The following is a 14,945-nucleotide window of genomic DNA, read 5'->3' on the forward strand; positions in this document are numbered from 1 at the left end:
ATCTCCGTCTCCGCGTCGGACGGATCACGGAACATTCCGCAGCTTCAGACTGTTATATCGTGCGGCTGTTTGACCAAAACAATAAATTCCTTATCAAAATAAAGACTTAATTTAAAAAAGAAAAACTACATAAAAATATATACTTTCAAAAAAATATTGAGAAAGTCTTTTTCGTAAAAATGTTTATATGTACCTATAAACTCTTATTTCTAGAAAACCGATAATATTAGATAAAACTCAAAGAAGCCGACATCATTGGTCATCCTCTGTGTATCATAGTACATTTGGTACACAAAACTAAATTTAGTTTCAATACAGAATTACAGATATATGAAGATGTATGAAGCTGTTTTCAAAAATATAAAACATTAAAAAAAATCTGTCTGCATTCTTGAGCCCGGTGCACCTAGTATCTATACCAAGCCGGGGAACTGTATCATGGCTGTCTTGATCCGCCATCATGTGCTGCTCGTATATTGGCTTCATCCTGCAAAACATAGTAAAATCACTTTATACAGAGAAACTTGATGAGATTTATATATCTAGTCCAGAACAGTTGTTTATAACACTAACCCGAAGGGGATATGTAAAAGATGCTGGTCTGAAAAACTCCATCTGCCCCTGCAAGTAAAGATCAGATATTTTGTGATATCAAAGCATAATTCTAATAGAAAAATAAATACTTGATACCCTAATTATAATGTACCATCTGATGTATGTTTGTCTGGTTTCCATAGTATCCGTCGTGATTTGGTGCAATGCTATTCAGTTGTCCCTAAGTAAGAGAAACAAAGAATCAAGTTAAAAGACATTTACTAGAATTGTCTTTGATTGTGAAAAAAATATATTGTCTGTATTTATTCTATATATTTTATATAATACTGTAATGATATGTACCAGCCCCTGAATATTCTGTTGTCCATAATAGTTATCACGTGATGGACCCATTAAGTTTAAAGGCACCTGCAAAAGAACAATCCTAGTTGAAGAAAAAGTTTATTACCAATAATAACACAAAATAAATTATCAATTATAACATTCATACCATGCCTTGTTGAGTTCCAAAATAGCTATCCAGGTTGACAGGTCTGGAGTTCATTTTCTCCTAGAAAAAAATATTTAGAAGGTCACGCCAAGTGCTAAAAGTTTATAAGTGACCGTAAAACAAGTTATGTTCAATGCAACAATCATTATTTGCTAGCATCACTTTCAAGTTTAATCAAGTAGAACTGAACAAATTAGATATAGAAAATGTAAATTTCGGCGCACAAACCAGATTTTGCAAGCTGTCTTCTGCTCCAACACCAATAATGTCGGGCTCTAAGTTTGTCTGCAAAACATATCGGCTTCAGCTGAATTACCTATGATATTGCACACATGCTTATGTCAATCACTGATTTTTACTAACCTTCCTTTTCTTAGTCGGATTCTTCTTTCTGTTGGTTTTGATCGTATTTGTGCTTCTACTTTGATTGTCGTCTTCAATAAGCAGACCATGATTACCTGAGGTACCAGCATCCATGAGATCCCTATTGGAGTCGAGATTCAAAGTTCCAAAGGTATCTTCAAGTGCACGAAGTGCAATGTTATAACTTTGTTGAGATAAAGACCCTTCTTCACTCAACTTCAGTGCTCGTTGGCACAAGCTGTTGTAGCGCTGTACCCGTGACTGCACCAGTTCAGATCCTTCGACCATTAAATGCCTGATCTTAGCATCTCTCGTCCATCGCTTTAGAACATATTGGGATGGTATGGAAGAAAGGCCACAAATTTGAAGAACAAGCAGAGTATGTCTACAAAGAAAACCTTTAAATTCAAACATATGACACATACAAAATACTTCTGACCTCAGTTTGTTACAAGTAACTATGAACTCTTGCTGCTTCTCAAGATCATGAATTCTATAAGTAGTGGTTGCTCCTTCCTCCCTCTCATTTCTAGGCATACAAGCAACTGCACCTAAAACCTCAGACTGGAATTTTTTGAACAATGCATAGGTGTATATGCTAGATGCATGCTTCTCAAATGGTGATGGGGACCTCAATGCAGGCTGCTTGTTCCAGGTATCAGAATCTGCCTTAGATTCCTCTTCATACCTGTCCTGTAAAATGGTTTCATAATGTTTCAGAAAATCCTGGAGAGTGGTCTTTTTGTGCACATATTTGTCAAAGAAAGAGTTCACACTCTCAGATCTCTGTGCTGTAGACATCCCAGCTAATAAAGCCCCATTCATGTAGGTTGGCACCCATTGTCTGCGGTCATCATAGAGTGAATGTATCCAATCATTTTCTTTTAGCTCAAACACATTCACAAACTTCTGCCACCTTTTGTCAAACTCCTCATCAGTCCATGATCTGTAAATACATTTCAACAGTTTTGACATGAACTTATCGTTCTGTTTAATTACATGACTTAAAGTTTCAGATATCTTCCCCAGTATATGCCACATAAAATAGCAATGACGAACAGATGGGAAAACCTCAGATATAACTGACTTCAGGGATCTGTCTTGGTCAGTAATTATATACTTTGGAGCCTGTCCACCCATTGCTTTTAACCATGTACGCATCACCCATGACAATGTGGTTGAACTTTCATCAGACAGCAGTACACATCCGAGCAACATGAATTGATAGTGCTGATTAACCCCGACGAAAAGAGCTAGAGGCATTTTATAACTGTTTCGGAAATAGGTTGTGTCAAAAGAAACAACATCACAGAAATTGGTGTAATCATGCCTACTTTTGGCATCAACCCATAACACATTCTTTAGACGTTGCTCTTTGTTCACTTCTATTGCATAGAAAAAATTGGAATTCATAGTCTGCATCTGCACACAGAAGTCTAGTAAGAAGTTTGCATCTCCTGATTCGAGTGCCAAACTAAGACCTTTATCAAATGGACTTTTAGAGTCATTCCTGAGACCAACAACATTCTTATACTCAGCAAATTGTCTTGCCATTGCAGCATACATCTTTCTAGTTTGTTCACTAATGGCCTGGGCAGGTAAAAGTTCATGATTGTGTTCTTTCACGAATCTATGTATAATCCATTTCCCATCGGATCTTCTCTTTACGTGCATACTGGCTTTGCAGTCTGTCTTTGAACACAATCTTCGGCTCGATGAATTTTCTGGATCTTGCTTGTTTCCTTGCCGACTTCGTTGTTTATTATATGATTTGTCATACTCACGCTTTGTGCCGTATCTGGAACATGCAAATTTTGCATCAATAAATTCTCTTGATGTCTTCGAACGACGGCTATTTTGTATCGCAGTATTGAAACCCATGGACCTGGCATATTCTTGATAAAAAGAGTATGCTTCCCCATGAGACCCAAATTCCATTCCAGCAAGTGGCTCCAAATTTGAATCTTCGTTACCATCAAAAACATCCACGGCATTAGAATTCATGCTTGCATCATCTTCCACGAGCACCATAGTGCTACTCAGTCCTGCACTCTGTAATTTATCTTCTTCACTCAATATTTTAACAAGTCCATTTGGCTCATCTTCTTCCTCTTCCTCTTCTTCTTCTTCTTGTTCCTTTTCATATTCACCAGAAGGTAACCTAAGATCTATATCCATTACGAGAAAAAAGGAATTGTTTCCCACTCACTCCTTTCCAGACGATGCCTGAAATGTAGAAAAGGTGTGGGCAACTATATATCACTTAATCACAAATAATGATAAAATAAAAAAAAAATTATTAATATGATGTATAAAACCCAATTATAATTAAATCTTGACCTGAATCTACATACTTGATCATGGAAGGCCTGTCTGATTTAAACAATTACTGGAAACATATAGAACCATGGGTCGCAAATATACAGATCAAGATTTGTCCATCTAAACAATGAGGTGATCAAGTCGCTAGTTCTATCAGTAGAGTTAAGACTAATAATTTTATGTACGACAGATACCCATCATGAATTCTATGAATAACATATATTAATATTAAAATAACATATATTAATATTAAAATATACTTATAAATAGATTTATTCTACTTCAAGAGAAACTAAAAATCAAATAAAGAATTTATAGAAATAAGCATGAATCTTCTTAACTCTAATGTCTTCTCCTACAAGAAAAACACGAAGTTATCATATAACTGATACAAGATAAATAACTTTCTTATTCTTATAAACAAAGAAATTAAAAATATGATTTATAATTAGTTAAAAAAATAGAAAAAAAATACTATCAATAAAATATATTGATATTAAAAATACTTAAAAATATATGATAAAACTATATATTATTTCTACTACCATTTACAATATATAGATAAATATTGTAAAAGCTAAATCTATAAAAGAAAACATAATTAATTTGCCAATAATATTTAATCAAATTTCACTACACTACAGTTTTCTATTTAAAAAAAATAATGACGTTTAAATTCATATTATAAATATACAATTTTGTATTATATATTCGCTTGTGCTTTACACATGTTATCTCTTGAAAAAATATAAACAATTATATAAATAATGAGAGACAAATCAGCGAGTCTCTTCTTAATTATAATGTGTTCTACTCTAAAACAAACACGAGCCATCATATAACTCTTCTTAACTCTAATATGTTCTACTTTAAAACAAACACGAACCATCATGTAACCCTTTTTAACTTTAATGGTGTCTACTCTAGAACAAAGGAAGCCAATACATGATAAATAATATTTTTTTCCTTGTGCAAGATGAAAAATATGACTTAAAATTAATCGAAAAACACATGATCACATAATCACATATTAACATTAGAGAAATATTTACAAATAGATGTGATAAAAATGTTTATTGTTTATAATACTGATTTACAATAAAAAAACTGTAAAAGCTAAATTTTCAAGAAAAAATATAATCAATCGGTTTATATTTTAATCAAACTTCAATTCATTAATACTAAAGCACTAACAAAATGATGTTAAAAATTAAATTACAAATAATAAATTTCGAACAATATCTCCTGGGCCGATCACGACCAGAAAGGCGAAAGCTGATCTAAGCATTTGACCATCTGGCATGTAGAATTAAACAGAGGTGCGCGCGAAAGATAGATACCGTCATTAATAGACATATACACATTTATCATATACTTCCTAATTGAAACAAATGTCTGGTCCTGGAGGTATAAAAAAGGATGACAGACCATTCCCCGGTGGAACAAGATCTATGAGGTATTTTAAGTCCTCCGGTGTATGAACTTTAAGTTTCGACACTCCAACCTCAATTCCATGTTTGCATCTGAACTGTAACACAACATAGTCAAAAGATACTAAGGGCAGCCTAGCCCACTTATGACGTAAATTTACTTTATGACATCTAAACATGATACAAATGGTACAGCAAAAACCTACCCCAATAGGCTGACTTTAGTACTTGACAAAATCCACCACATGAGTTCTTATGAACTCATATTCTTTGGTTAAAGACCACTGGTATATTTACTGGTCCTCCCACATACTAAGAACTTGTAACATAAAGCCGTGTGAAATTGTTCAGATATTTTTTAGGTAAAAAGGTAGCAAAAGAGGAGTTCGAATGCTGCACACACTAGAACAAAACCAATAATCTGCAATACCACTGGTATTCCCACCGCAATTACTATATTTGCTTTACACTTGGTTATGGTTTTTTAAGGCAGAAAATCAATGCCATGTACCTTGTCACCTTGATTAACTACTCTCTTCCACTTGTTTTCCTTCCACCTCTGAAGCCATAAACACATATTAATTAGTTCGAACAAGGCAATTACATACAAATCAATGATTCGGAACATAGTAGTACTTTCTGTTAGACCGTAATTGAACGAACTACCAGCTACACAGGTCAATAACACTTGCATATTAAGCTTGTAAATCATTATAACCTAAACCAAGTGATCAAAAAGTAAAATCTTTAATTCCATAAAAATCAAAGAACAATTCACAGTTATAAACAAAGGGTGTCAAAAAGATAGAAACTTTAGACAACCCAAGTCACAAATTACTCATACTCAAATTACACTTGTGTGTGTGAATTGTGTGATATTACAGAGAAGAGAGAGAGAGAGAGAGAGAGAGAGAGAGAGAGAGAGAGAGAGAGGTTTTGAAAGAGTCAAAGGAGATATAGAGAGAGTGGGGGAGAGGGGGGTGTATTACCAAAACAAGTATTTTCCGCAATCGTTCTGCCACGCGATGTGATCCGGCGAGTGACGGCTTTTCCCCCAAATGTATGTATGCTAATTAGGGTTTCAATACACGAACGCTCCTTAGTTTTGTAATAACACCCTTTCACTCGCTTGCTGTGTGTCTCACTACGTGTCACTCACACGCCCCCATCTGTGCTTTCCTGTTATCCTCTCCTACAATTTGGCCTTTTATGTTAAAAAACTGAATATTATTTAAACAAAAATTAAAATTTCCTGGACCCAACAGCGGAACTATATTTATTAAACTTAATGTGATCCCCGATTTATAGATCTAGCTACTTCTTCATAAACGAACTTGCTAAAACAGATATAAATGTACTCAAAATAATAATGTACTCTCTGTCTCAAAATAAATTTCATTTTAACTTATTACACATAATTTAAGATGTACATATTATTTTTCAATTTTTTTATGAATAAAAAATATAAATGATAAATTTTTATTCAAATTATGTGAAAAAAGTTAAAACAACAGTTATCTGGGGACAATTTTTATAAAAACTATGTATCTAATTTTATTAACTGATTATATTTCATTATAATACATAATAAATTGATAAAATATATTTTAAAAACCGATATACCCGGTAAGAACATTTTACGTGAGATAGGGATTTATAATATCTACTTTATATTTTAATATTTCAACGTATATTTTTTAGTATTTAATGATTACTTTATTTAGTTTTATACTAGAGGCGTGTAGTTTTTCTTTTAGCTAGAATTTTTTTTTGTAATTTAAATAAATATAAATAATTTTATTAATTTGTTTGGACTAATATGTTTTAGTTAAATTTATTAAAACAGGTCTAAATATAAATAATCAAATTTGTTAAATTAACATTATATATAAATAAGTTTGTATTTAAGTTATCATTTTCAATATATTTTTGTTGGGTTAATTATCAAATCGTTCACTAAAATGGGCTTAATGTATCAAGTTGGTCATTGAACTCAAAACGGTATCAACATGATCACTAAAGTCACCAAAAATATCAAACAAGTACCTTGAAATATGAAACAAATACCTTGAAATAAAGTTTTACAAATTATTTTTAAATGTTACCCCAACCAACTAAAACTTATAACTTCTGGTATTTAAAATAATAAACTTGATAAAATCTAAATATATTATCATAAATATTAGAAGTCATAACCTTTTACTTGGTTTTGGTAACATTCAAAAATAATGTGTAAAACTTTATAAATAATATTTTTTTCCTGCTTGAACTTATATTTCAAAATACTTGTTTGATATTTATGGCCAATCATCTTGATACCGTTTTGAGTTCAGTGACCAATTTGATACATTAAGTTCATTTCAATGACCAACTTGATAACTAACCCTATTTTTATTTGGGTTGAATCTTACTAAAATATATTTTTATATAACAAGAATTGTTAGTGATCAGATGATATATATTTTTCAAAAATTTTTATCTTTAATAAATATAATATAACGATGATATTGATGTGATTTCATTCCTATCAAACCAAAATATATTATAAAAATAAAGAAGTGCTTTAAAATTAATTTAATTATCTTTAATTTTTATTTCTATGTCATAATTTTTATTTCAATATTATCCCATACAAGAATCCGGAAAAATATAGCAAATATCCTAAAGCTGACTATATTTATAAGTTAAATGATACATTATTGGTGTTGGAATTTTTTTAACAATTTCTTCATGTTTTATATATTTAAGTAAATTAAATAATTTGTCGTGATCATGAACAATCATTCTCTCAAAAATGGGAAAAGGGAAAAAATCGAAAAAAAATCGACAATCATCGAGCAACTTTGGAACATGTATTCGCAGTACTTTGTTGTCGCTATTTTGTTCTCCCCACTTTGCATCACTTTTCTCATTCTCCTCCTCTCTTCTTCTTCAATTCATTCTCTCAATTTCTGTCAATATTCGCTCACGTAAATACATGCAACCATCCTGATTCACTCAACCCACATTATGAAATCACTCTTTTTTTTATTCCCCATCAGAAACACTTTATATTTTGGCTGCTTGTAAATAATTATTTAGATTTCGAAAAAAAAAAAATTATTTGGGCGTGACGGTGCATTGCTTTTCAGCAATGGTGAGGAAACATGGGTGGCAGCTACCTGCTCACACGTTTCAGGTTTTCTCTCTTTCTCTTCTCGTGCTGTATTAATTATTACATTATCTTACATTATGTCACTATGTAAGCAACTAGAAGTTTATAAACCTCTAATTTTTTTGGTATTAATTGATGAAGAAATGACTAATGTTGCCGCAAAATAGAACTGCAATTCAATGCCGCTTATGCATACAGAGTCTATATCAACAACAATAAGTTATAAGCCATGATCCTGGACAAGTTGTTTGTATATAAAGGCATTGATATATACTCCCTTGAGCACTACTTTGTTGCAAGTCGAAACAACACTGCACAAACCAATTGTTTCGCAAAGCTGCGGAGCTAATTGAGAAAGGAAACCAGAACCTTACTAGTTGGATATACTTTAACACTTTATCCTTAATCTAGATTGTCAAAAAAGAATTATAGCGAGGAAAAGAATTTATCACTGTACTGATCAATGCAAATTCTTTATTTGCAACAGCTATTTATTGTTTTTTTGGAATGTGGAGAGTTGAATTGTGATGCTTTAACTGAATGTTTCTAGCATTTCCGCTTCCTCCTTATTCTTTGCTTTGATTTCACGATAAGTATACTCTTTTGTATCCTTTTTTGGGACCTTTGGCTTTTGTAGTAATAGATTATTATTTGCAGACATGTATAATGTATTTATGTGATCAAAAAATGCATGGATTCAAGTGTTAATGAGCACAAGTTCTATGCTGTAGAAGCATTGATGGATGTTGTTGAGTTTTTGCTTTTTGTAAATTAGTGTTCTGATTTCTTTGCCAAGCATTGTTTTTACAAAATGTTGAAACATGTTCTCTAATTTTAAATTTGACCTTGATAGATTGTTGCGATAACAGTATTTTGCCTGTTAGTTGTTGCATTCTACACCTTCTTTGCTCCATTTCTTGGTGGCCGCATTTGGGAGTATGCTCTGGTTGCCACATATTCTACAGCGGTATGCTAGTTTTTTTTTTCTCTCGTTTTTATAACTTCCTTCCTCTCTTGGCTTCAGAAAAAAGCGTAACTTCGTACATGGTAAAGCATTGAAAAAATCTGGAAAGAAAAACATTAATAAGGGCTGTGGGACTGTGGCTTTAAGTATTGTGCCTTTCCCGTACAAAATTGAAAACATGTCCTGATTTTTTATTTTAATATAGCTTTTGATTGATGCTCCATATCATCAATTACATCTAGATAGGACCATACACAGACGTGCATATTTTAGTTTATCAGTAGTGAGTGTGAGACCCCCTGAAACAATATGCTCAAGTCATTACATAATGTACAATAATGCAATTTTTAAGAGAGATGTTGGCTATTCAGTTTTAGGTAACAGTAGGATTTCACTTTTCTAATTGTTAGATTATTGGTCATGGTTAATTAGACAACTACGTCACTCATACGTGAACTTGTGATTGTTTCTATTTTTCTCAACTTTATTTTTCTAGCTTGCTCTGCCTCGTATAGTTATTCTGGAAAATGACTAGCCCTATATGATCAGTATTAAAAGTATTCAGTAGCTTTTCTTAATTTTTTCAGGAGCTTATTTTGAGGAAACATCCTTTTTATCGTATGCAGAGAAACTTATTCTATATATTTGACAATAATTATCTCATTTCAGGCACTGCTTGTTTTCATTCTCTATGTTAGGAGTACTGCAATTAATCCTGCAGATCCTGGTATTATGTTCAGGTTTGATTCTGTAATGACGAATCAGGCCAAGAATATGCCAAGGCAAAACCATGAGAAAAGCACAGCAGTACATTCTTCTCTATCAAGAGCTTCAAGAAGCCCGATACCGACACATAACTCCTTAAGAAAAGGATCAATAGAAGTAAATGAATATCAGATGGAAGCCTCGAAAAAGAAAACTGAGTGCACTGCTGGAGGGATATTATGTGCACTGTATGTACATGAAGATTGTCGCATAAATGTGACAGCGGAGTATGAAGGCACACGTGAAGATGCTTTGTTCTGCACATTATGCGATTCGGAGGTATTGTTTTTAAATTTTCCACAAGCAAGCAAATCGAAATCATTTATCATGTCCGGATTTTGGCTCTAGAACAAAAATTTACATAGAAAAAAAATTAAAATTCAGAGGTGTTGGACTGAGAATATAGAGGTTAGACTGTAAGAGAGTAATTTGGACTCAGCAGGAGGGAGATTAAATAGGGTCAGAATTCGTTTCTTATTATTTAAATCATTCATCAGTTAAACAAAATGATTACAGCCTCCCTATCTATTGACAACTAGTAGCTTAAAATAGCATCCAAGGTAACATACATATAAGTACACAAACCACAATAACTAATCAGCTCTATTATAAGATTCTCCCCTTCACCACAATTCCTTGCTTAAGAGTTGAAAATTAAGTGTAGGAACAACACATATTTACTTGAGGTTAAAGTGTGACCACCATCTTTTCTTTATCTGTTGTGTTCTTCCAGAAATGTCGACCTTATCTAGTTTTTAGGTATTACAAGACTGGCATATGATCTATCTCACCTAAAGGATATAGCACACTTCTACCTATCATCTGTTCTGTTTGTGAAATGCTCCTTCATATCACTTGTCCACATCTCCTACTTGTAATCTACCAGAGAGTTAATTATTTCAATCAATTTTTACGTATCGTAAGCATATGAATAATCTTTTAATATGTTCGGATCAGCTACAATATCCTTAAATGATATATATAAGCATTAGTGTGGAGAAAATATGACGCTACTGATGAAACTGCTAGATTGTTTTTAATTGATTTCTAAGAACATTGAGGCCAAAACTTTATTGGCGCAACATTGAGAGCCAAAACTTTATTGGCGCAACTGTTACCTATGAAGATCATCAGTGCTCTATCCTCTGGAATTATTGCTTTGGTTTAGATCCAGAAGCAAACTTTTATGCTTAATTGTATTATTTTATTAAAAAATATCAGAACAAGCGAGCTTGTTATAGGATGTGTTTGGCTGCCCTTTTTTTTTAATTTCTTCTAAACGAAACCAAACACCCCCACAGTTGCGAATATAAGGGAATAATAAATGACTTTTTACTCTAATTTTAAGATTGTTAGTACTGAGGGTGGAATTTCCTCAACAGACATGTTTATATATATATGTGTGTGTATATATGTATATATCATCAAGAATTTATTCACACTTGAATATCGCAGATGCAACATAAAAAACAGAAATGCTGACTGATTTATAAGCTTCCACCTTTGTGTGTGCGAAAGGCACACCACAGGGCTTTCAGACTCACTTCAACATGACATGACCTTCTGTTATTTTAATCCATATTTTTGTTTACAGATGTTACTTGTTAGTACTTGATTCGTAGTTTTATCTTATAGGTATATTTCTATATGACCGCTGATGCAGGTGCGCAAATTCAGCAAACACTGCAGAAGTTGTGACAAGTGTGTGGATGGATTTGATCACCACTGCCGGGTATACTTCTTCTGATCTATGCTGAAGTGCTGAATGCATATTATAATTCTTATAACTTGGGCCTAACTTTTTCAGTTTGTGAAACAATATATATTAACTCCGTTTATTACTGAATGCAGTGGCTCAACAACTGTGTTGGGCGGAAAAATTACATTACTTTTATCTCTCTTATGGCAATTAGTGTTCTTTGGGTATGCTCAGATTCAAACTAACAAGTGTGTTGCAAAACAAGGCTTTAAAATATCAATTATTCATTTCTCTTTTGTCTCCTCCTATTACAGTTAGCTATTGAGGCTGTAGTTGGCATTGCTGTTTTAGTTCGTTGCTTTGTCAGCAGGCAGAGTATGGAGGCTGACATAAATGACAAACTAGGAAATCGTTTCTCTCGTGCCCCATTTGCAGCTGTTGTGGTATGTTCATATATTGTCTTGGCTGCTTTTTGACAAACTCTGTTCTGTATTAATATGAAACTGAGCCCTTGTTCCTTAATAGTGTTATAATCCTTTAACAGGCTGTATTTACGGTAGTCTCTTTGGTAGCATGTCTACCGCTGGGTGAACTTTTGTGTTTTCACATGATACTTATTAGAAAGGTTAGTTTCCTTTCTGGTCATAGTTATACCTTTTACATGTTCTATTCACATTTTTATAAATGGTTGGAAATTGCGAATGCAATATGAATGTTTCATTATAAGGTGCCAAAGCCATGGACTTTTAAACTAAAAAGAAACTCTCCAGACAACAACGGGAACCATCTATATTTTTTCAAAAGGAACTGAAGCATTTTTATTTATTTTTAATTATAATTAACTTGAAGATGTATTCTGCTTTTGGTTTTTTTCTCGGTTTCCTTTGATTAGGGTATTACAACCTATGAGTATGTGGTGGCTATGAGGGAAAAAAATGAGGCTCCTCCAGGAACACGTGTTGATGAGCAATTTGCAAACATCTTGTATTCCCCAAGTGGGTCTGCTACAACTGGCTACAGTGTTGGAAGTTCCTTAGGTCTTCACTACAAGGGGGCATGGTGCACTCCTCCTAGAGTGTTAGTGGATTACCAGGTAAATGTCTAACTCGATTGTATTATTGATTCAATTACAAATTTACAATACCATCTGTAACTTTACGCTTTGTTTATGACAGAATATTTCCCTTCTAAGCTACAATTCTTGAAAGAAAATGCTCAATAGTGACTCTTTTTTCCCCTAAATTACGCAGTAGTGACATTTACATCCACTAGTGTCAAAAATTACTTGAGAAATGATTTGATAGTATGCTCACTGAAAAGAAAAGTTTCATTTGAGTTTGTTTGCACAGAGATTGCTGCTGCTATGACTTGAATTCTCATAGAATTGTCATAGTAATCAATGTACAAATAACAAGGTTCTCTTAAAAATGTTGAAGTTTCTTAAGTACTTGCCTACCACTAGAGACCTGATTCCTCGGTAAAAATAAGATGGAAAAATGTGGTTCATTTTAAGTATTTGTTTCTTTCTATTTTTGTCACAATAAATTAATTTCCTACATTTTTCAATAGTTTAGAATTCCAAAATGCAGGTGTTAGGTTCCACGGATATGTACATAGAACTCAAGCCGAGTCGCTTTGAACTCCTTAATATTTTTTGAGTATTTATGCTTATGCAAAATGAAAATAGAAACTCATAGTCAAGTTGTATGTGCAATTTTTTTTGAAAAAACTGGATAATTCAGGAAGAAGTTGCACCTCAAATGGATCCTGGAATAATAGCATCAACAGTTAATCAGGAACCAGTGGGATCTACAGAGAAGAGAAACCAGGTGCTCAAAAAACCTGTTCGAATCAGTGCCTGGAAGCTTGCGAAACTGGATTCAGATAAGGCTGTAAAAGTAGCAGAGAAAGCAAGGGCATCATCTTCTGTACTGCGTCCTGTAAATAACCATGGTTCAGCAGATGCTGAACTGAGCTCCAGTGAAAGTGTGAGTGTCAGAAGCAGTTTTAGTGTTGACATAGGTCCAAATAAAGACACAAACAATGATGGGCTATTATCTTCTTCACGGAACTCTTTCCCTTTAAGCCAAGGTTGCAGGGATGAGTATGAATTAGGCAGTCAGAGTGCAAGTAGCTTCAGTAGTCCGAGTGATGTTCACGAGTCTGTTGCTCTAAGCCCTATCCCACAGTCGCATGATTTGAGCCCCCGTATCCATGACCAGTCTTTAGCTTTGAAAACCACTTCCGCGAGTAACCAAAGTCCATTAATCCATACTTCTGTAGCAGGTCAAAATCAGATTATAGAAGGTAGTACTGCTCCACCAATGTCATCTCCTGCTCAAGCTCGGTCAGCTTCTCTGAATAGAGACTTTGAAAAGGTGTCTGTTGCATGGGACCAAGAAGCAGGAAGGTACATGTCGGTGCCTGTATCAGCTACAGACACTCAGACCAGATCATCCTTGCAGACAGGAGCATCTGGCAATCCTGATAGAAGTCCTGCATTTTCGCTTCAAGAACCTCTGCCTCATCGGGTTAAGCCTGAGACTGAGAAATCAGAAAAGCTTAGGCACACTGGAGAATCTATTTTCTTCGGAGGACCTTTCTTCAATCACCCCATTAGAGATAGTATAAGAAATAAAATGGGTTCAAGTTCACAAGACAACTCTTCTCCAGAATCCAAAAGCGATCCGTCCTCAAAGCAACTTCCTGTCACAATCCCGGAGGGTTCCTAGCAGAAATTTCATCCACGAGACCTAGTCCAGAGTAGTTAACTTGTACTTGTACATATGGCCCCTGGCTGTATCTTTTTGGAGCCCAAGAAACACAGAGGGTCGATTGCAACCCTCGTGTAATATGGTTCAAAATAGTTTACGAGGTTTATTCTTGTTGCCAGGATAGACGGATAGAATATTATAGTGTTCCACCCTGTACATCTCAAGTGATACACAACTACAAAAGAAAATACCTATTTAGCTATCAGACCTATTTTAATATATATTTTTTAATATTAAATCTAATAATTATAATATGTTTATTCTAATAATTTATATTTAAAATTTAATATTTCAATTTTAATATTACAGAAAAGTTATTTTAGGTAATATCATAAGGAAGTTTATAATATAGATTCATAGTACAAGGAAGTTCATATAGTACATATTCAAAATTGAGAATAAGATTTTCAAAATTTTGGTATTTTTGAA

At 33.5% G+C, this 14,945-nt stretch overlaps 2 protein-coding genes across 3 annotated transcripts; one reads left to right on the forward strand and one right to left on the reverse strand.

The window, feature by feature from the left end:
• Positions 1-203: 203 nt before the first annotated feature.
• Positions 204-6,341, reverse strand: LOC108218847 (protein FAR-RED ELONGATED HYPOCOTYL 3). 2 transcript variants are annotated; one of them, XM_017391975.2, is made up of 9 exons: positions 6,150-6,339; positions 5,672-5,719; positions 1,409-3,634; positions 1,274-1,330; positions 1,046-1,105; positions 898-963; positions 707-775; positions 574-621; positions 204-487 (listed from the first exon to the last, which is right to left on the reverse strand). In XM_017391975.2, the coding sequence occupies exons 3-9, from the start codon at positions 3,584-3,586 to the stop codon at positions 437-439; spliced, it is 2,529 nt and encodes an 842-aa protein (XP_017247464.1). In that variant the 5' UTR covers positions 3,587-3,634; positions 5,672-5,719; positions 6,150-6,339; the 3' UTR covers positions 204-436. The 2 variants fall into 2 exon arrangements, with proteins under 2 accessions (XP_017247464.1, XP_017247465.1); XM_017391976.2 differs by lacking the exon at positions 5,672-5,719 and having other exon boundaries at positions 6,150-6,341.
• Positions 6,342-8,056: 1,715 nt separating this feature from the next.
• Positions 8,057-14,770, forward strand: LOC108217890 (probable protein S-acyltransferase 19). The gene is made up of 9 exons (XM_064091261.1): positions 8,057-8,338; positions 9,168-9,281; positions 9,948-10,322; positions 11,707-11,775; positions 11,895-11,966; positions 12,057-12,185; positions 12,287-12,367; positions 12,635-12,835; positions 13,485-14,770. Exons 1-9 carry the CDS (start codon positions 8,294-8,296, stop codon positions 14,472-14,474), a joined length of 2,076 nt encoding a protein of 691 aa, XP_063947331.1. The 5' UTR covers positions 8,057-8,293; the 3' UTR covers positions 14,475-14,770.
• The last annotated feature ends 175 nt before the right edge of the window (positions 14,771-14,945 follow it).

This window comes from Daucus carota, chromosome 4, assembly GCF_001625215.2.
Source record: "Daucus carota subsp. sativus chromosome 4, DH1 v3.0, whole genome shotgun sequence".
In the NCBI taxonomy this organism is placed as follows: Eukaryota; Viridiplantae; Streptophyta; class Magnoliopsida; order Apiales; family Apiaceae; genus Daucus; species Daucus carota.

Coding starts and splice junctions, on each gene's coding strand:
- LOC108218847 (XM_017391976.2), bottom strand. CDS start 3,586: ATGGATATAGATCTTAGGTTACCTTCTGGTGAATATGAAAAGGAACAA. Junction 776..897: donor AACAGAATATTCAGGGGCTG/GTACATATCATT, acceptor TCTCTTACTTAG/GGACAACTGAATAGCATTGC. Junction 488..573: donor CTTTTACATATCCCCTTCGG/GTTAGTGTTATA, acceptor TATGTTTTGCAG/GATGAAGCCAATATACGAGC.
- LOC108217890 (XM_064091261.1), top strand. CDS start 8,294: ATGGTGAGGAAACATGGGTGGCAGCTACCTGCTCACACGTTTCAG. Junction 12,368..12,634: donor ACATGATACTTATTAGAAAG/GTTAGTTTCCTT, acceptor TCCTTTGATTAG/GGTATTACAACCTATGAGTA. Junction 12,836..13,484: donor GAGTGTTAGTGGATTACCAG/GTAAATGTCTAA, acceptor TGGATAATTCAG/GAAGAAGTTGCACCTCAAAT.